Source organism: Chenopodium quinoa, unplaced genomic scaffold (genome assembly GCF_001683475.1).
Source record: "Chenopodium quinoa cultivar QQ74 unplaced genomic scaffold, ASM168347v1, whole genome shotgun sequence".
In the NCBI taxonomy this organism is placed as follows: domain Eukaryota; kingdom Viridiplantae; phylum Streptophyta; class Magnoliopsida; order Caryophyllales; family Amaranthaceae; genus Chenopodium; species Chenopodium quinoa.
The window spans coordinates 377,657-400,124 of NW_018742881.1; the positions used below are offsets into that span (position 1 = coordinate 377,657).

General features: G+C 35.3%; 3 protein-coding genes across 3 annotated transcripts; 2 read left to right on the forward strand and 1 right to left on the reverse strand.

The window, feature by feature from the left end:
* Nucleotides 1-1,354: 1,354 nt before the first annotated feature.
* LOC110726701 (pumilio homolog 23-like) lies at nucleotides 1,355-7,681 on the reverse strand. The gene is made up of 11 exons (XM_021906174.1): nucleotides 7,536-7,681; nucleotides 6,700-6,983; nucleotides 6,211-6,574; nucleotides 5,647-5,946; nucleotides 5,104-5,271; nucleotides 4,060-4,203; nucleotides 3,727-3,846; nucleotides 3,348-3,533; nucleotides 2,677-2,825; nucleotides 2,254-2,436; nucleotides 1,355-1,901 (listed from the first exon to the last, which is right to left on the reverse strand). The coding sequence occupies exons 2-11, from the start codon at nucleotides 6,969-6,971 to the stop codon at nucleotides 1,535-1,537; spliced, it is 2,253 nt and encodes a 750-aa protein (XP_021761866.1). The 5' UTR covers nucleotides 6,972-6,983; nucleotides 7,536-7,681; the 3' UTR covers nucleotides 1,355-1,534.
* Nucleotides 7,682-13,475: 5,794 nt separating this feature from the next.
* On the forward strand, nucleotides 13,476-16,700 carry LOC110726704 (pectinesterase-like). The gene is made up of 2 exons (XM_021906176.1): nucleotides 13,476-14,614; nucleotides 15,728-16,700. Exons 1-2 carry the CDS (start codon nucleotides 13,561-13,563, stop codon nucleotides 16,417-16,419), a joined length of 1,746 nt encoding a protein of 581 aa, XP_021761868.1. The 5' UTR covers nucleotides 13,476-13,560; the 3' UTR covers nucleotides 16,420-16,700.
* A 1,613-nt stretch (nucleotides 16,701-18,313) lies between these two features.
* Nucleotides 18,314-21,331, forward strand: LOC110726703 (pectinesterase 3-like). Its single transcript, XM_021906175.1, is given in 3 exon segments — nucleotides 18,314-18,500; nucleotides 18,502-19,519; nucleotides 20,488-21,331. Coding segments are annotated over 3 exon segments (1,764 nt in total). The 5' UTR covers nucleotides 18,314-18,434; the 3' UTR covers nucleotides 21,168-21,331.
* Nucleotides 21,332-22,468: the final 1,137 nt, after the last annotated feature.

Consider the following 22,468-nt stretch of genomic DNA (forward strand, 5'->3'; position numbering starts at 1 on the left):
TTGAGTTGACTAAACTTATTGTATACATATACGCATATTACATATTAGACATTCATAAATACAACAACACATCACTAAACTTAAATAACAATCCACATAGTACACTTTTGTTAAATATCTAAAAGAATTGAAAACCATTTTATTAAGGCCCTCATTAACAATAAACTATAGTAGATGACTAGATGAGGCACTAATTAACAAATGCAAGTTAAAGAAGTGAGACAGCAAAAAAGTGTCTTTGACAAAAATGCTAATATTGTTCGTTAAGACAGCTGTATGATTGAGAAGTACAAGGAGTAATATATATGCAGCATTTTGATTCTGATTTCTGATAACTTAGCAAAATAAAATAACCTAAGATTATCAGAAAAGAAAAAGAAGCATGCATTAATTTATCACCCTTTTATAACTTCAAGAAAACTAAACTAACATTATCACGTGATAGATCACATGACTACCTCTGAGATTAATCAGATTATAGTAGTATTTAGTTAGTAGTTAATCCAATGGTCAGACTACAAACATGCATATAGTCAAACAAAGTAGCACATGATCCCACCTTCTTCAGATCCCCAAGAGTATACTAAGATTCTACTATTGGTATTTAACTAAACCTCTAATCACTTCATATGATTTGAGAGTGTATCTTTGTTCAATTAACTTGATTTATACTTACTAAAAACATGAAAGTCCAATGTAAGACCTTTGTTCTTGTTCTTGTTCTTGTTTTTGCACTGGTGTTGCTGTCTCGGTCGAGTGGGGCGCAAGCGAGGTTACTTGGTGTCTCCTCTCAAACATTGAAACATCTTCGATCCGATATGAAGAAGCCCTTCAAGAAGGTAGACTCGAGTTTTCGAAGGATACCCCCAAGTAGATCGAATCCTACTCAAAACAAGTAAAGTCTGGTTTTAATTCTGATCAGGTCTTCAGAAAGAACAGTTGCATGCTTCTTAGTTGTCTCAGACAGTGTGTTTCTTGTTCTGTTTTTTTTTGTTAGGTTGAAGCCTACACTTCATGGATGAAGGATGAAGGTTTACAATCCATAGTCTTATTAGTCTATATTTTGTAGAGTAGTATCTTTTTTGGTTTGTAATGGACAGCTTTTAGCTTACTGTATATGATGAGCTTTTCTTATCTCTAAAAACAAATTTTCCTGATATAATATAGTGAAATACCACAATTTTGCTGTCTCAAATCTCTTATGCTTTTGACAACATTTTCTGATGATATATGCTTATGACAACATTTTCTGATGATATTGAATTATACTCTCTCCAAGTCTCCATCCCAATTGTACATTAACAATGATTCATGACGCGAATACTGAGTGCATGCATTGTAGAATATGCTGTTAGAATTCTCAAAGCCAAGATCAACTATATTTAATCCATAAAACTTTCCAATGTCAAAATTTCCTAGATATTATTGTTACACAGAAAAAGGGAATTGTTACAAAGATAATTTTCTACAAAAACAATTACAATACAGAGCAACAAAATTGTAAGCAGATATAGCTGTTACAGCATCTGCAAGTTCAGGATTTGAGCTTCTTCTGAGAAGACTTTGACAGGTCATCTTTCTGGCGATGCTTACGCTTTTTCTTGTCAGCAGACGGTTTCTGTTCAACATCATTATCACCCTGTTCTTTACCGGATTTTTTCTGTTTTTTATTCTTCTTTGAAGAATCGGAGCTAGTGAATGATGCCAAGACAGTGTCAATTTCTTGCCTCATCTTCTTTATATTCGTTTGCTGGGTTGCTTTCTTAGAAAGATCAGTAGTAGGAGGATTCTTTTTTTCCCAGGAGACACTTTCTTCCTCAACAAATTCGGCTAAAAAGTCCTTGTAAACAGTGAGTTTAGACTTCTGTCTAGATCTCCATTGTTCGGGTTGTCTTGAGAAACTGGACAGGAGATGATAATAAAAAAATTTAAAAAAAAAAATCAGGAGCCAAAAAAAGGTAGAAATGCATCGGTCTTAAAAAATTCTCTTAAATGCTCGAGTTAAAGCTTAATCTTAAATTCACAATTTCTGAACCAGATGTCCAGCATGCTTAATTAAAATCGCTTTGCAATTCAACGACAAGGATCACAAGCATCGAATTTTGACTTGAGAAGCTTAAGCTGATCATATAGATTGCAGCAACTGACTTTCCACTGCCACATACTTAAAACATTTTTTTTTTTCATAATTATGCTTCTTAATCAACCAAACATAATACTGGTCAAAGAATGAGAGGAGCTAAGCAAGCTTACCCATCGACATCAAGATTCCTTAAGAGAAGAGGACCCTGCCTTGTCTTAGAAAGTTCTTTCTGTACACCAAGCATATCAGAGACTATCACTTCTCTCAATGGAACATCGCTAGCATTAAAGCACTTTTCAACAGTGAAAGACCCCGATGGGTGCAATGCAAGCTCTCCAAAATGACCCTTCAACCTTCATAACATATACAGAAATGATGTGCTAATCAGAAAACTGGCTGGCTGAAAAATAAACAAAATGCTAACTCTACTATACACTTTGTTACTCAGTCTTCTATAGTTTATCTTTGGTCACAGCATAGAAATAGATAAAGTTAAACAGAGAGCATCTTTATCATATTTTATTGAATATAGAATGCAACGTCAGGGAACAAGCGGATAATTAGTTCAACAGAAAATATGGCTAAGACTGTACTTGCTAATCAACTTCTTCTTCTGTTTTTCAGGAGCTTTTGAACCCAGAAACGCTTCAATAACACGTGCGCCTGAAGAATCTTTCAAAGCTTCCAGGACATGAGAGCTGTCCATTGATGTGATGCTTGTGATGTAAGGTTGTATACAGTCCTGCAATAAACAAGCTATACTGATTCAAGAACTTCACATACAAATTTCAGCTATGAAGGAATAAGGTTTCTTCCAAGTACTATGAAGACATAGCAATAATAATTTTTTTAAAATTTGAAGGTTGTAAGAAATAAAAAGGTGAAGTTATAGATGATCATTATATTTGCTACATTACTACTCATTTATGCTTTCCATAATTAACCCAGGAGAGGGGGGGGGGTGTGGATCTTATAGGCCTTCTGCACATAGCCTCACTAATGTATATACAATATAGAGATAATGACTAATGTATCTAGACCTCCCGAGTCCTACTTTCCTTAGCTTAAAGCTAAAAACAGTGCTGCAGTTGATGTTTTTCTTGTTTGGGAAACATTGCAATAGATTCTTGAATCTTTCTGAAAAGAGCTACAAAGTAAATACAATGCATAGCATGAGAGAAGCATTTTCATCTAACATGCACTGTTTATTTTCTCCAGATACATAATTGGCTGTATGAAGAAAAGAAAGCAGGAGGCTACATACACTTGGATATTTAAATAGTGATTGCAGAATTAGAGAGCCCATAACATGTACTCTACAGCCACTTGTCCAGCTCCAGTTTGCTTTATCCTTGGAGAATAAGTAATTATCAAGTAATAGAAATCGAGGTACAATACAATTCGGATCCTCATTAGCTATGATTACAGCAGCTGCAAGCTCCTTAGAGCACTGTCAGTCAAACAAAAAAAAAAAAACTATAATCAAATCTACTGAAGTGTAAATAAATTTTACAGGAAGGAAAACCATAATAAATTATTAGTGCACTGCTTAGACATAGTTGACATCATCATTGCTGCAGCTTGCTACAAAGCTACTGCAGCACAACATAAGATATACGAGACGTGCTCTGTGAAGTTTGTACCTTGTGCTCACAAGCATGGTGTCTCTGACTTGCTGCAATCAAAGATGCAACAACGCCTGCTCTTCCCATTTTCAGTAGATCCCTCATTCTGGGTCCAAGCTCCTCACATATTGCACCTACCTAGAGGATAACATGAATGAATTACGCAAGGTATACAACAAGAATTGCTACAAGACTTGGCATATCTTTGAGGGACTCAAGAAACAAAATGACAAGATATAGTTATCTGTCAAAAAGTAGAGGATGAGATTTTAACATTAATGCACAAGCATTTTATGCAGCACTATTGTAAGTTTGTAATATATGTTCCATGTACAATAGAAAGTGACATACTTGATCTTGGTTTCTTGCATAAGATATTAAGGCTTGCACAGCAAAGTTGGCGTAGTGATGGCATGAAATATCATACAACGAACCCTTGAAGATTTTCATGAATATCTCATCATACAGAGTATCTGGAGCCACTTCCAATATGACCTGCAAAGTATGGCAGCTTTTTTCAATTAAAAAAGGAGGATGAAGGGAGAAATAAAATACACCCAGAAATAATATGTTTAAATCCTTCAATCTACCACCTACAATAAACCACACCTTTGCCTCCTAAAGAAGCCCGAAACAGTGAACACTATTGGATTCTTTCACTCAATTTCTTCAATATCCTATGAGCTTGGCTTAAACTGAACTGGTAATTTCTGATACAACCACTGACATGAAAGTATGTAGCAAGCTGCACAACAAGACAACATAGGCCAGGTTGCTAAATCCTTTGATAACTATCACTGTATCCAGCAGTGACAAAATGGGTACATTGCCATATATTGGGAAGAGGATGAGTATATAAAGGAAAAAGGAAAGAGGATGAAGAACGTATACAGGAAACACTAAAATGAAGTAAGAATTTATTGGTTCTGTACCTTACAAAATTACATTAAACTGAAAGTCTACTACAACTTAAACTGAAACAAATCCAAATAGGTAAAATCAGTTTCTACTCCCAAACATGGGTGTATAAGAGGGCAGACTAGGTGGCACCTTCTTATAGCAGATTTTTCAGTTATTAGTCCAGATTAATCTTAACTAAAGTTTAGTAACATTGCGAGTCACAAAGGATAACCAAGTCATTATAGTGGGTCTCTATCAAATAAGAAGAGTGGCATTTCTAACATTATTCATCTGTTTACCTTCTAACTTCTAAAATTTAGACAAAAGCTTAACATTTCAGTCACAAACTCACAATTCTTGATTGATCCAGAAAGGAAAATAACTTTCAATCAGAATTGGATCCTATTAAAATCAAAATTAATAACAGTGGTATTTTGAAGCAAAAATTACTGTTCGTGAACAAAAATCCAATAATTTTCATACACAAAATCCTACCTCCATCAAATGGCTAAATGCACTTTCTTTTACCAAATCTCTGATGTTCTGAACCTCAGTTGTCTCTATGAAGTAACTTTGATCTGCATTCTCCACATTGCAACCCAATATAACAGGAATGATACGGAGGAGCTCTTGCTCTTGTCCTGCTAACAACTTCAGAGCTGTCTGCACGGTACAGAATCCACAGAATTATGGAAAGTAGACAAGTAGGTTTCAAAAAAAAAAAAAATGGAAAGTAGACAAGTATTCAAGTTATAGAGTTGTAACTAGATAACTCTAACAGAATCATAGGCTATAAAATTTGCACAGACAGGTTGACAAGCAGCCAACAATTGAAGCTGTATAAAGTTTCCAGCCTTTTGCATGGAAAAGTCAGCTTTATTCAGGCTACCTGGCCATCTTAATCAGGTTTCCACATAAAATTCACACCAAATCAAGTTATCCTACAAAATGGGACAGAGCAAGAGGCCAAGAGGAATGAAAAAAAATATGGAATAACTAGTACTTCAGATTATAATGCCTAAGGCTCTTGGAACATACCTGCAGAACCAAACTGCTATACTGGTCCACTTGTAGGGCAGCAATATCGGTTGCGTTACACTTTAACATTTCAGACACAACAAACTCGAGTAAATCTGGAAACCCTTGATGGACAATCAGTGTCTCATTCTTGTGCTCTTTATCAGAATAAAGATTCAACCTTCGAGATAAAACCGTAGATGATTTAGCAGAATGGAACTCTGAATCCAATGGTACTCCTTTGCATAAACATAGAAGACTTCGGATCACATGAGATCCATGACAGTTGCACATAACAACTACAGGTTTTCGGACTATTTCCTGGCAAGTAAAAAGTATAATGATGCCTGTCAGTCAACAGAGAAATTAAAAAAAAAAAAAAAAAAATACTACAAAATATACTTTGCATTGATAGTAACCATGTTACCTTGCACCATAACAAATCTAGAGAGCATATCAGCAAGAGAAAGAAGTATCATCAAGAAAAGGCAATAAAAAATAATAGCAAATGACAAAACTAGAAAATCCTTTTTGTTCAGCATAAGAGTAGAAATAAGGAGAAGAATAAAAGAAATAAAAGACTACCTGGCATAGCAAGGTTAAAGTATCTTTGATTAGATTGTAATAGTCTTCATCTTGGAGATGACTAGATAAAGAATTGAGAGCCGTTTCTGCAACATGAGAGCCACACCTATCTATAGCAATCCGACCAAAATCCTTTGCACAACTACGGAGAAAACCACAAAGGTGGTCCGCATCACAGCCATCCAACAATGTTTGCATAGTGTGACTGATAATATGGTCAGTCGCAAGTTCCATTTCTTTCCCTCTGCTTTCCTCCAAAGCATTACCACATACAACAGGACGCTCCTCCAACTCTACTTCACCACTTTCTAGTACATTCGCAATCTCAGAGAAGTATTTCACCGTTTCAGCATCTATCTGCTGCCTATGTGTATATTAGACTCATGTTAGCATTTCAGTAAGCACTCAAACACCAAACGAAATGGCAACAACAAGATACCACAAACATTATCATCTTAAAAGGTGAAAAGGTATGAACAGAACAGACACCTGATATATGAAGTCTCAGCATCCTCCGAAAAATCTTGCTTCTTTTGATATTTCTTATCTTTAAAAGCCCCATCAGATTCACTTCCATGGGAACCTTTAGACTGGTAACTCCCATCAGAATTTCCACGTCTCCCATCTGCCTTTCTCCGCATATTTCTACTTCTTCCCTGCCTAAAAACACCAACGTCTTCTCCAAATAATCGACAAGTCTCAACAACAGTATGATCCTTCGTCCTTCTAAGAGGTAAAGCTTTCGAACCAACAGCAACCATACGAACCCAAAGCTGCCACAGGACCATAATCAACAACAAGCATTTTAGCAAATTGACAAACCATAAGAAGTGTTCAACAACACAATAACCTCGGTTTCGGCGCATAAATTGTTTCAAGTTCTTTTAATGTAACTCTTGTTATCAATTCAACACAAATTTGGAAGCCTACAACTATACCTAAGTAATAAGTATCACCACACTCCTGACCTTACCTGCCACAGAACCATATTTCTTAGTCATTTGAGCATTTCAGCGAGACAATAAGCATTCGACTCGGCTCATGTGCTCAATTAGGGTTAAAAATTGCAACATATTAGCAACCAAATTTGAGTCATTCAACAAATTAGGCTCAAAATATCACATAAATTCCTTTTCGTTTAAATATCAACGTAAAATGCAGATATCAATGTTCTAGCAATTAAATTAACAACTTCAGCAATAATAATAAAATCTAAGCCCTAAATTGAATATACTGACAATTAAATTAACGATATTGTGAAATTAAACCATATATTGAGAAGGAAATTAATATTCGATGGTTAAAAGGAAGAATAAACATCATACCTCAGAATTTGCTTCAATGGAGGAGAGAAAGCTCAGAGGCCGCTTCAATGGAGAATTCAGAGTACGTTTCAGTGGAAAAGAGAGAGAAGTGCAGCGCAAGTGAAAAGCTTCAAGAAAATGGAAAAGAAGGTTAATGATACGAGTACAGGGAAGGGTCAAAACCACACCCGAGTACCCGGCCCACCCAATTCAAAACCCACCCGAAAAATATACGATATAAATTTCGACTTGTGTGGATACAATAATTTTAACTTAATCTGACCCGACCTTATCGAACCTAACCCAAAGCAATTGAATTAACACAGTGAGTTGTTAGACACCGGTTTGCACGTTCGTGTTAGCCCACAAACAATACACTTCCGTAGCCCAATCCTACACAAACCAAACAAAACTCTTAAATGATAAAGCCACTCTTTAAGCAGAAATTGAGCAACAATTTTGTGATGCAGTCGAATCAATTAAATACTCGTAGCAAGAAGGTATCAATTTCGATATTATCTAACAATTGGACTGCTCATGTAAAATGCAAAGTATATTACAACATCTGTTAAATGTTATGTACAATTTTGACATATTATTTGTGAGATATAAAATATTGCAAACTTGCACATAACATTTATCGAAGGTAGTACTTATTTTGTTTCAAATAAGATAATACTTTTTTTATTTTAATTACATTTGTTGATGTATATATTTAAGTCTAAATATCTCTAATTATTGTATCATAAAAAAATATCTCTAATTATCAATAAGTACAAATTATAAAATTTGAAATTTTAATAATACATATTAAGAGAATTATTCCAATAAAATCTCGCATGACAACTATATTTTTTTTTTTAAATCTATAAATCACAAAACTACTCAAAAAGGGTTTGTAAATAGTGTCAAAAATCAAAACATCTCATCTGATTTAGAATCGAAGACGTATACAACAAGAAAAATGAAGAACACTACTGGCTTAGGTCTTAGGATGCAATGTAAGTTATGTTATTGTTTAGCTAGTTAATAATTATTTGAATAAGTAATGTTGATTTTGTGAAAAATTATTTGAAGATTTTGTCGAAAAATTAAAAAATGTGATCTCCTAGTAGACATTTTCCCTCTCTATTTTATGTCAAATCGTTGCAAATAATGTGTAACGGAGGTAGTATGAAGGTTTTTGTACAAAATTCATGACCTTATTTTTATCATGTCTCTCAAATTTAATCGAATTATTCCTAATTTGATGCTTTAGGAAAAGAAAAAGGTATGGTTTGATTCTTAAAAACGTGAATTGTTTTATTTAATTAAGTTTCTTTAGGTTGTCGGTTCCCAACTTTTTACTCTAATAATTTGTACGATAAATGCTTTTTCGACTAAAATAAGTTTTAAGTGGAGGTGGTAAAGCAAAAAGACTCCTTATTATTGGTTGTCCACAAGAGATTTTGTTGGATTATCCTAACAGAGTAACAGTTGAATTTATATTTTTACTTTTAAAACATTAACATTTCTGATTTCTAAATGTTATAACCTAGCTAGGTACAATAACGAACATGCATGTATAATTGTATAAACGTACCAACGCCACTTAATTGTCAACCATGCATACATGCATTTACATGTGGAATATGGATTAGAAATTTAGAATTAAGTTTGTAGCAAGATATTATTAGTAGTTTATGACGGATTATTATTAAACCAACTGTAACAAGTAATATTAGAATTAATATCACTAGTACTTCGTATAACTCAATTATTTTATTAGAGATTCTCAACGATGTTATTTGACCTTGATTGATTCCTAAGAACACGAAGTAGTATTTTTTATTAAAGTTTACTACGGGGCTAAATTATAAAATTTGAACATGTATAATTGTATATGTTTTTATGAATATATTTGCAGTAGTATTTGTGAAATTTATAAATTCTTTTGTTGCAATAAGAAGTAAGAAATGGAGGTAGTACGTATATTAATAACATAGTTATCATATTACCTTATTATGAATGAATGTAGTATCTAATTAAATTAATTACACTCAATTATTGATCCAAATATATATATATATATATATATATTGAGCATCTTATTATGTCAATATTACTTTTGAAAAGTACTTTAAACGATCATAACATTCCCATAATATTAGGGGTGGGACATCAATCTGGCAGTTCGGTTTGACCTCAGTTTGAAACGGTTTCGGTTTGAAACGGTTCGGGTTAAAACGGTTTCATTTAGACGGCGGGTCGGTTCAGTTCGGTTTTGATTAGTCACAGGTCGGTTCGGTTTCGGTTTATTTTTGTACGATTTAAATTCGGTTCGGGTCATAAACGGTTCGGTTTATAAACAGTTCGGGTCATAATCAGATCGGTTAGAAACGGGTCGCTTCAGGGGCGGATTTACTCGGGTCAATGCCGGTTCGGTTTTTTAAACGGTTCGGTTAATAATCGGGTCGGTTTGAAACAGGTCGGTTCAGGGGCGGGTTTACCCGGGTCAATGCCCGTTCGGTTTATAAACGGTTCGGGTCATGATCTGATCGGTTTGAAACGGATCGGTTCAGGGGCGGTTTTACCGGGTCAACGTCGGTCCGGGTTCATATCGGTTCGGGTCATGAACGGATTATTTTGAAATGGGTCGGTTCAAGGGCGGGTTTACCCGAGTTAATGCTAGTTCGATTCATATCGGTTCGGTTTATACTCGGTTTGGTGCTAAAATCGTTTGGGTTAGTTTGGTAATCGGTTAATTGGATCGGGTTGAAATCGAGTTCTAAAAAGTGGTTTTGACCAGTTAGCGCATTTTGTTTTATATCAAGTTGGGACTAATATTTCCATTTCATTAGCGGGTCGGCATAGGTTGGTGAAAAAAATAATGAATCGAGTAGAAATTGGGTTTTAAGAGATTTTTGACCAGTTAGCTATTTTCGTTTTATATAAAGTTGGGACTTCGTTACTTTATTTTCAGACATCGGATTATATACAATTACACAAATCTTCATTTATTCAATTATTCTATATCATGTTAATATGTTATTTTTCAAGTTTGGTTATACTCTTGTTGTTGTTTATTCGATATTATCATATTAGTCTATTACAAATTTATAATGTATTATTGTTTCATTATTAAATATATATTATTAGGTTATCAGCTTCTTGTTGGATTGTTTTAGATATCGTGTCATGACCATGTTTTGATGAGTTGCTACTTTGAATACGATAAATCGATTCAGATATCAGATTATATAGAATTACAGAAATTCTCATTCATTCTATATCATGTTAATGTGTTATGTTTCAAATTTGGTTATAGTCTTGTTGTTGTTTATTAAATATTAGTCTATTACAAATTTATAAGGTATTAATGTATTATTGTTTCATTATCAAATATTATCAGGCTATCAGCTTCTTGTTTTAATTGTTTTAAAGATCGCGTCATAACCATGATTTGATGAATTGGTACTTTGAATACGATAAAGCGATAATTGATATTGTAATAAACTAATAATTTAATGTTACAGAACTATATTTGGATGTTTAATTAAAATCACGATTATTCAATTTCCCATTAGTCTAATAAAGTAATAATTGACAATTGTTTGTAACTATTCCATAATTTTGGTGTTAAAGTTATATTGTTGAATTACTTTGTTGTCTTACCCTCTCTAATCACCTTTTAAGATTACGTGCCTACAAGGCTGCAACATATATATGTTTCAACTTGCAAGTTAAAGAAAACGGGTGGGGAAGTAGAAGTATTCAATTAGATCGATCATCAACTGTTTTAAGTTTTAATAATAAGATACATTTATCGATTATCTATACATACCAATGATAGTATGATACCAATCGTACCATACATTATTATTTATTACATATACTGATATACATATAACTAATATACATTAAATATGTCATATTGAATCAATTCCAATTTCCAAACATTTGTGTTTCTTACAATTTATAAGTTACATAAAGTTAAGAGTACAGTAGTGTTTTTATTAGTACGTAGCTATGAATAAAAAAAAAACATACTATCCAAATCCATTATCCCATGATCCGTGTCACCGTCTTATATTAAATATCAGCCATTGATTTGCATGTCATCTAACGGCCTATCATCGCACACATTCCAATTCACGATCCGTGTGTTTTATTTTCCACCAATCAGATCACTCTTATCATCGTCTCTTTAGTACTCTTTTTTATTTCTCTCTCGTTTTCTTAATCCTCTTCTGTAATATTATCAATTTTTTGAAGCCATGGCTGCTAATATGCTCACTGCTCTCTCGTTTTCTCTCTCATCTCCTCTTCCTTCTTCCTTTCTTCTTCTTCCTTCTTCTCCCTTCTTCCGTCTATATTCTCCTTTCTTCCATCTCGTTTCTCCGTCTCCGTCCACCGGCACCACGCACGACGGTTTTTATGGTCAAATTCGACCACGAAACTCTAGATCTAGTTGTTTCATGATCGAATTTGGCCTTTTAAAACCAAATTTGAGGCCAAATTCAGGATTAATATATAAGGTGTTTTCGTTCTTCCTTTTTTTATTTTCTGTTTTTCTTTTTAATTTTTTTTCAAGTTGTGGGCAACGGAGGGGGCCGAGTTAGGGTGGGTGCGGCGGCGGTTAGACTGGGTTCGGGTGGGTGGGGAGGGAGGATTTTTCGAGGGAGGGAGGGAGTTTTATGGTGGGTGAGCAATTAGAGTGAGTTGGGGGGTTTCGAGGATGTTGGGTTTCGTGGGGGTGGGTGGGGTGGGGTTACGGTGGGTTTGGGTTTTTTTTCGATTTTTTTGTATGGGGTGGGGTGGGGTGTGTTACGGTGGTGGTGGGTGTGGTTGGGGTTGGGTCTGTTTTTTTTTTTTTTTTTTTTTTTTTTTACAGTGACGGTGGTGGGTGGGGTGGGGTGGGGTTTGTTGAGGGGGTGGGGTGGGGTACGTTACGGTGATGGTGGTAGGTGGGGTGGGGTATGGGTCTGGGTTTTTATTATTTACGGTGACGGTGGTGGATGGGGTGGGGTAAGGTTTGGGTCTGGGTTTTTTTCGTTTACGGTGGGTGGTGGGGTGGGGTGGGGTGGGTTACGGTAATTATGGTGGGTGCGGGGGTGGTGTTAGGGTGGGTCTGGGTTGACGTTGGTGGGGTGGGGGTGGGTTACGGTAACAGTGGTGGGGTGGGGGTGGGTTACGGTAACGGTGGTGGGTGGGGGTAGTGTTAGGGTGGGTCTGGGGTGATGGCGGGGGTGGTGTTAGGGTGGGTTACGGTGGTGGGTGGGTGGAGGGTGGTTGGATTGGGTGGGTGGCCAAATTTTTTCATTTTTTATTTAAATTATAACTCCTAATTTAGTTATACAAGAATATAATTTTAATTTTGTAATAGCAAAAAAATTTACAAATTTAAATCAATAATTATATGTAAAAAAAATTGTATAGTTAAATTACATTAAACATCAAATATATTTCGTGGAATTCTAACAAATTGTTAAAGGCTGCAAATAGTTCAATTTGAATGGAACGGGTTGTAAACGGTTCGGTTTAAATAGTTTGTAATCGGATCGGTTTAAACGGGTTGCGGTTTGAAAATAGTTCGGTTTAAACGGTTTAATGGGTTATAACAGTTCGGTTTAAACGGTTAGCGGGTTGTAAATGGTTCGATTTAAACGGTTTTTTCCTACGGTTTAAACGGTTTCGGTTTATAAACGGTTCGGTTTAAACAGTTAGCGGGTTAACATTAATCGGTTCAAACGGTTTCGGTTTATAAACGGTTTGGTTTGTTATTGGTTTACGGTTCGTAACGGGTTAACATTAATTGGTTCGGTTCGGTTTCGGTTTGACATTATACGGTTCAGTTCGGTTTTCGGTTTAAAATTAGCGGGTTATAAACGGTTCGGTCCGTGATGGTTCGATACGGTAACGGACGGTTTCACGGTTCGGTTTGAAAAGTCCCACCCCTACATAATATATATATCTCCCCATTTATACTACCTCATTCCCATCAAAACAACCACAACCTTCTTATCCTTTTCTCGTCAAACATTCAAGCTAGAGAAAAGTCATAATCATGAAACAATTATCTAAAAAACACAAGAAACTACTCTTAATATGCCTCCTTTCTTCCCTCTTACTCATAGCCACCACTGTCGGTGTCGGCATTGGAGTAAGATCATCTCACCAAAGAGACAATAGCAACCCTAGACTCTCCCCCGAAACACATTTGGTTCTTAAATCTTCGTGTAGTAGTACTCGATACCCTGTCCTTTGTTACTCGGCCATTGCTTCCGCTCCTTCCACCACCACTTCCAAAATCTCTTCTCAGAAGGATGTCATTGCTGCTTCCTTAAACCTAACTACTCGGGCCGTGGAGCATAACTACTTCACAGTCGAAAACCTCCTCACGACACGTAAGAATCTTACGGTTCGTGAGAGGAATGCCCTACATGACTGTCTGGTTTCTATTGATGAAACCCTGGATGAGCTCAGGATGACCTTACAGGACCTCCTGAGCTACCAGCATAATAACAATAACAATAATAATAACAACAATAAACGCGGTAAGTCCTTAAAGGGCTACGCAGATGATATGAAGACACTCATATCTGCTGCCATCACCGATCAAGAGACTTGCCTAGACGGATTCTCCCATAATGACGCGGATAGGCACGTGAGGGACACGCTCCAAAGCGGGCAAGTCCACGTGGAAAAAATGTGTAGTAACTCCTTAGCCATGATCAAGAACATGACCGACACGGATATGGCTGCCGCGACAGCCACTAAGACGAACTCGAGGCAGCTTTATGAAGAGTTTGGTTGGCCACATTGGATGTCAAGTGTGGATAAAAGGATCCTCCAAGAGGGACCTACAAAGGTGGATGCCGTGGTGGCTGCTGATGGGAGTGGTGATCACCGGACAATAGGCGAGGCGGTGGCGGCTGCCCCGGTAAAGAGCAAGAAGAGGTATGTAATTAGGATCAAAGCAGGAGTGTATCATGAAATTGTGGATGTTGGTAAGAAGAAGACAAATATTATGTTTATTGGGGAAGGAAGGACTAATACTATTATTACTGGAAAGAAGAATGTAATTGATGGCAGCACTACCTACGATTCTGCTACAGTTGGTAAGCACATAAAACTACTTCCTTGTTTTTTTTTTTAAAAAAACATTTTTACACTATTTACAAACTACACATTAACTAACTTTTGCTGTTTATAACTATGATAAAATATAGTCAAATGGGTTCTTGTTTGAATCGTCTAAATGTTCATTTCATTAACATAAAATTTTTATAATTTTACAATGTCGTAAATTAAAAATATTAATAATTAATAAAATAGTGCATTGGAAAAAAAATTAGTGCACGCATTGACAGGTGTACGTAATAATATAATGGTGTCAACTAAATAAAAATGGGGTAGTTAGGACTCGGTGCTCCATATATCGTCCCCGTGTTATATTTTGCAATTTGCATGGCAAAAAGAAGAATATGATGTTTTTTTTCTTATTTTTTTTTTAAAGAAGAATATAATAATATGGATAAAAGAAATAATGGAATGTAATTTACTTTAAAATTTTCATTTAGATTGGTGGCATACCCATGCATGTATATATATTGTATATACAATGATTTAGAATAAAGTAGTACATTATTAAAGAAAAAAAATTATATATGGTTGTTTTGTGATAAATGGAAGGACTGATAATTAAAGTATTTTTTTTTTTCAATCACAATATTACTTTGGACCATTTTTTTTTTAAAATAAATTTATAAGTGAAGTAATTTTCATGTGATGGAGTCCTATTAGATTCATCTTGACACATACATGCAAATATACATATTTTTTTTTGAAGAAAACTTGAAAAATCATACTTGCATATACTATTCGGCTACGCTATTCCCATTCATATTTTATAAAAAGAAGTATATTTCATGAAAAAAAAAAAAGATATTAAGTTAATTATTACCTAGCTTAAAAAGGAGAATCTCAAAAGTAAGACACCATTTAATTTATTTCAAAGTGATGATCTTAATTGATTTTCATGTCTTATTAGTCCTTTTCACTACTTTAATAATAAGCTAGTTAATTCATGACGATGCTAATTAATTAGAATGTATCATCAATTAGTACCATAAATAAAGTTGCAAATTGAAAAAGAAGCAAACAACATTATGGAATTGTCATTATTACTCTATAGACTCTAATAATTAACTTGATTGAGCATTGTATTGCAGCGATTAATGGAGAAGGTTTCTTGGCGCGAGACTTGACCTTTCAAAACACCGCCGGTCCATCAAAGCACCAAGCCGTAGCACTTCGTGTAGGAGCTGACCTCGCAGCATTCTACCAATGTGACATCTTAGCATACCAAGACACATTATACGTCCACAAAAGTAGACAATTCTACGTCAAGTGCCTAATTGCAGGCACGGTAGACTTTATATTTGGTAACGCGGCAGTTGTGTTCCAAGACTGTGACATCCATGCACGTAAACCAAACCCGAACCAAAAGAACATGATCACGGCTCAATCAAGGACAGACCCTAATCAAAACACCGGGATTGTGATCCAAAAATGTAGAATTGGAGCCACCTCGGACTTACTAGCCACGAAAAATAGCTTTCCGACTTATCTTGGTAGACCATGGAAAGAATACTCTAGGACAATAATCATGCAATCATCTATAAGTGATGTGGTTCATTCAGCAGGGTGGCATGAATGGGAAGGTGACTTTGCACTTCAAACTTTGCATTATGGTGAGTATAAAAACTCCGGTCCAGGAGCCGACACTTCGAAACGTGTACAATGGAGGGGTGTTAGAGAACTTACTGATGTCGCCGAGGCTCAACAATACACTCCAGGGAATTTCATTGCTGGAGGAAGTTGGTTAGCCTCCACTTCTTTCCCTTTCTCTCTTGGTCTCTAATGAACTATTTTACCATTCAATGATTCGATTTGATCAGCATAAACTTGTACTTCGTATTTGTTGTTGTGTTAGTAGTTGGTTGAATGCAAGGGTTAAGCGCCTAAGCTAAGGAAATAAATAGGGCATGTTTGTTTCTAGTTTTCTACTTGTTAAAGGAGTTGATCATATAAAATGATGTATTAATCTACTTGTTAAAGGAGTTAATAGTAATGTTCGTTCAACCAAGATAGAAATGTTTAATTTTACAACTTGTTTATAATCCGTTAAAATGTTTGAAACCATTGAATGAATTGGATTGGAACTTATATGTTGTTCAAACTTTATATATCCGATGTAATAGTTAAGCCCTTTTAAAAAAAAATGAGAGGAGGGCAAAGGATATAAGAGGATCCTCATGTGATTTTTATATATTCCTTTAATATATTAAGTAAAGTAGAGGTTATATTTTTTATTTATATTTCACAAGATTAAAAAAATTTCGACCTAACGCCCAAGTCACACACTAACTATACAAACAATATAATATAACTAGGTTAGGTCCCGTGTCATGCACGGTAATTTCTATTATTCAAATTAACATTGTAATTTTAATATGTTATCTTTTTTATCATATCAGTTGAATGCTGAATAAATAAAATTAAAAAAAAAAAACACTAAGAATAATCAACATGTGTCGAACTTGGCAGTATTATTGAAGTGTCCATAGGTAATTATAGATTATAAATTGATTAAAATTTAGATCATAAATTATCCAAGGAAACAACAAAAATATCATTTGTTGATTTTATATTTGCATTTCATTGTAAAAATTTGTAGCTTCTATTACATAATTTTTAAAATAAATAAATTCAAGAAAAAAATATGATTTTTTTTAAGGGGAAAAAAATATATGATCTTGTTGTTTCCTCAAACAAAAAAAAAAAATGATCTTCTAATAAATGTAGTACATAATTAATATATACCTTCCCAAAATACAAAAAGCTTTATATTCCACAAATTATGTTAATATTATATATTTTCCCAAAAAAGAACCTTCATATTTCACAAATTATGTTAAGTTTTTATTTATTTTTATTTATTTTTTTATTTTTTTGCTTAAGTTATAATTGTTAGTACTTTTTTTTGGAAGGATACATCATACATCAAATCTTCTATTATACTCTATAAGTAATTATTATTATAATATATATGTAAAGATTTGTTACTTAAATATAATTTATTTTTTTAAAAAAAAAAAAAAACTAAGGACACACCAAGAGATGACACGTGTCATTGCTGGTGTGTCTTTTAGTATATAGTTATTGATTGATTGATTATCAAATTAAAGAAGTACAGACTAGAAACCCGAAATATCGCTCGGACCACACACTAGCTAGTTTATAATTTAATTACTACGTACAAGCATAGCGTTGAGATCATTAAATCACTTGTACAATTTCTCATATACATATAACACATTAACACTGAGAATGACATGTTCGTTGATAATAGCGTGAACTGCTTATGACAAGTACAACTATAGCTAGGCGCCTAGGCATATAGCTTTGAGATTATTAAATTACTTGTACAACTGCTCGTATATATATGTAACACATACATTAACACTAAGAAAGTAAGAATGACATGTTTATTGTTATCTAAGTAATCTAACACATAAGTTCATAAATACAACTATACGTCTATAGCTTTGAGATTATTAAAATACTTGTACAATTGTACGCGTACATATAACACGTCTAATTATAAGCCACAAACACTAGTATATGGCCAACCCCAAATTTGTTTCCGCGTTAATGCACTTCACTACCCATCCAATTTTCCAATTTGCAACTGTATTTCTGTTTAATGACCCTATCCTCTAGCTGTTATATTTGTATCTACCCGCCAAAAAACAGCAAAAACACAAATCTCCCCTTCTTTTTTTCTGTCTACATTATTCTTCCCTTGTTAGTAGTATATTTTATATTAGTAATCTAATTCATTAAAAATCCAAACATCTAAAAAAAAAATTAATTATGGATAGAAGAAAATCCTTTAAAGGATATGGTAAGGTAGAAGAAACAGAAGAAGCAATATTCCAAAAAAAAATTAAAAAAAAGAAGCATAATCATTTTCATCTCCATCATCATCCTCCTCGCCGTCGTCATCACCGCCGCGGTTGCAGGAGTCATACTATCCCGCCAAAGCACGGATGACGACGGCGATAAGGCACCTGCACCTCCTCCCTCTCCATCTCAGTCACTAAAAGCTGTATGCTCAGTGACTCAGTACCCTGACACTTGCTTCACCTCTTTATCTCCTCTTGTCTCCAACTCTACTACTTTTAGTAGTATTATTCCTAGTTCACTCTTCAATCTTTCTCTTCAAGTGGCAAAACACTCGGTTTCGGAGCTTCGTTTGATCCTTCCGAAGCACCTGAACGACACCGTTTTGGCTAAGGCGTTGAAGGATTGTGGTGAGTTGTTTGATGATGCTGAGGATCAACTCCGAGAATCATCGGAGTTGACAGTGTCGAGTAAGAAAGGAGATGATCTTAGGACGTGGCTTAGTGCTGTTTTGACTGATCTTGATAGTTGTGTGGAAGGCGTGTCGGAGATCAATGGAACGACGTCGTTGGTTCAGGATTTACAATTTAAGATGAAGAACGCTACTGAACTAGTGAGTAATAGTTTGGCTATTGTGAGTAAAGTTGGATCTATTTTGGGTAAGTTTAAGGATATTTCTAATAGTAAGGTTCCTTTCCATTTAAGGAAACTTCTCCGGAGTGATGGGAATAATCAAATGTTTCCTGAGTGGGTGGGGTCCGTTGAGAGGCGGTTGTTATTAGGGGAAGGTGAGGAGGAGGGGGGAGCGGACGCAGTGGTGGCTAAGGACGGGAGTGGGCAGTATAAGACAATAACGGAGGCGATAAAGGCGGTGCCGTTGAAGAGTGTGAAGAGGTATGTGATATATGTGAAGGAAGGAGTGTATGAGGAGAATGTAGTGTTGAGTAAACATGTTTGGAATGTGATGATGTATGGTGATGGAATGGATAAGAGTGTTGTTTCTGGTCATTTGAATTTCATTGATGGCACTCCAACTTTCTCTACTGCTACATTTGGTATGTAACATCTAACTCTAATTTTGAGTTGTACTTCTTAATATTGAATATTGATTGCATTTAAATAATACATATACACATGATATATTATCACTGTTTTGGTTATCAATTTTCAGATGTTGGTATTGAATTTCCATGTTTGTTATGTCAAATAATGTCAATATTCAATATCAAGAAATCTAGTTAGTCATGACAGAAAAACGAGGTCTATAAACAATATATTTTCTAGATTTTCAGAGTCTTGCACAATTTGTTGCTCACAAGGACAGATAGTACTCCATGTAAACTTTAGATAGACATACGTGAAGTACTTTGTAGATGTTTAATTAATAACACTACGTATGCTAGTATATGTTTTGCTAGGAAACTAATCATAGTTAATTAGTTAGTTTAAGGATCTTAATTTAATCTATTTCATTCCATCAGCTTACTGTAATTGACCATATTTTGGATCATTTATGGATGTTCAATGAGTTAGAAGAAAGTTGAAAAGCAAATAGTGTTACGTTAAGTTGGCCGCAATTGAAGGCGATTAAAAAATGATTCATAGAATCATAGTATGTTAGCATTAGTGAATGCCATGTGGTTTGGTTCAGCAACATTATGTCAATTTTTTTGACATTATTATTTTTTGGACATTATTATGCAACAGCAATCTAAATTGAGTGTCTTCTTTATTTATGGTCGTGACCTAAACATACATGTGCCCGTCAATTTCCACTAGCCTCGATAACAGGGTATATCTTGAAGGCGGATTTAAAATTATTAAATTCATTGGACGCTAACTAATTATAAATTATATGTATTCTCATTTATACCTTTCATTTTATATTTAACATGTCATATCATATTTAACATGTCATATTTTTCGCCATGTACCTAACAAGCGATTAGGCCCCTAACTCATACAATGATTACTTGATTAGTATAATACTCATTAGCTAAAGACTAATAATGTTAATGTATAGCTATTGCCGGAAAAGGATTTATTGCCAAGGATATGGCCTTCAAAAATACGGCGGGAGCTGAGAAGCACCAAGCAGTGGCCTTGCGGTCTCAGTCGGACCAATCTATCTTCTACCGTTGCTTGTTTGATGGATTCCAAGACACCCTCTATACACACTCCTATCGCCAATTCTATCGAGAATGCACCATCACAGGAACCATCGATTTTATATTTGGTAACGCGGCTGTAGTGTTTCAAAATTGTAAGATCCAGCCTAGACAACCAATGGCCAAACAATTTAACACCATAACGGCCCAAGGTAAGAAGGACGTTAACCAAAACACCGGGATCTCGATCCAAAAATGCACCATCTCGGGTTTGGGCCAGGTGACAGCCCCAACTTACTTGGGCCGGCCTTGGCAGCAATACTCCACTACTTTGGTCATGCAATCTGTTATTGGGCCAGTTTTGAACCCATTGGGCTGGATAGGATGGGTCAATGGAGTTGGTCCACCTTCGACGATTTATTATGCTGAGTACCAAAACACTGGGCCTGGAGCTGATCTTAGCAAGAGAGTTAAATGGGCCGGATTTAAGCCCGATATTACAGCTGATGAGGCCTCGAAGTTTACAGTGGGCAACTTCATTGATGGGAGTTCTTGGTTAACAAGCACTGATGTGGCCTTCCAGACAACATTGTAAACAGTAAACATGTCATTATCTTTCTTTTTATTTATAATTAATCTTGATGTAAAAAAGAGTATATAACTAAATATGTAAGTTGGATAACAGACATAACACTCTTTAGAAAGCACATGAAAGTTTACATGGAATGAAACATTAAGCTTAGAGGTGTCAAAACCACAACCGACCTGATCTAATATCAATTTGAAAAATATCCGATTCAAATTTTGACTCTTGTAGACATAATAATTTAACATGATTCAATTTAAAAAATTGACCTGACCTGACCCAACCCGATGTCATCGTACCCGATTCGAATTGACACCTCTAATTAAACTCACCAACTCCTAGAAACATTCCCTCCAAACTCAAATAACCGTCAAGTACAAACTTGCAACCTATGTTATATGAAATCGAGCTAGTGTTGACACAGGTTTGTGTTCAAGTGTCAAAATTGACAAAACTGTGACATTTTTTCATGATTATAGTCCAAAATGAAGTGTTGGAATGTCGATGATTTGACATTTTGACATGAGTACTTGAGTTAAAATGAAGAGTCAATAATGCAGCTTGCAACAGCTATTATTTAAGAGTCAATAATGTCTCTTTGTGTTTTATCTTGATTACAATCATGTCAAATATTACTGTAATCACTAATTATATTAATTGATTCTTGTATATCATATAGTGAATCATAAAGATTGTATTACAATGAATATGATTCAAGTTTTTTTAAAAAAAATATTTTTTTTTTAAACATTCTTTTTATCATAACTCTATTACTGAGAATCCGTATATAATGTACTCCCTCCGTGTTATAAAAAAGTGAAACGCTAAACATCGCCCGCAATTTACCATATAAAGCCCACAAATATGATATGGTTTGACCATTATGCCCATTTTCTAAAATTGAAATAATCTCGGTGTAAAAAATGTGGAGCCGTACTGGCTCGCCGGGGGAGACCGGAGGGCAGTCCGGAGATGCGGGGGACGCCGGAGGTATGTCGTCGTCGACGGAAAACGAGGTAAGTCACCGTTAAAATTCACGGTTTACCGTCGGAGTGGCTCCGGCGCCTAGGATGGACGCCCAAACCGTAGCCTGGACGTCCAAGCCAGACGCCAGAACCACCAGAGTGGCGTCCAGCCCAGACGCCCAGACCACCAGACTGGCGTCCTGGCCAGGCGCCACTCTACTGGCTGAGGCGGCCCTGCCAGGCGCCAGTCCAGTGGCTGTGGCAGCCCTGGCAGACGCCACCCTTATAAATTAATTTTTTTTTTTCTTTTTTGATTTTGTTGTTGTTTTTTATTTAATTTTTTTT

Bases quoted from the DNA above. Each gene is read 5' to 3' on its own strand.
- LOC110726701 (XM_021906174.1), bottom strand. From the start codon at position 6,971: ATGGTTGCTGTTGGTTCGAAAGCTTTACCTCTTAGAAGGACGAAGGAT. The intron at 5,947-6,210 runs GTAGTCTTTTAT...TTTACTTGCCAG, and splicing joins CTTTAACCTTGCTATGCCAG to GAAATAGTCCGAAAACCTGT. The intron at 2,826-3,347 runs GTATGTAGCCTC...TGTTTATTGCAG, and splicing joins CACTATTTAAATATCCAAGT to GACTGTATACAACCTTACAT.
- LOC110726704 (XM_021906176.1), top strand. From the start codon at position 13,561: ATGAAACAATTATCTAAAAAACACAAGAAACTACTCTTAATATGCCTC. The intron at 14,615-15,727 runs GTAAGCACATAA...ATTGTATTGCAG, and splicing joins CTACGATTCTGCTACAGTTG to CGATTAATGGAGAAGGTTTC.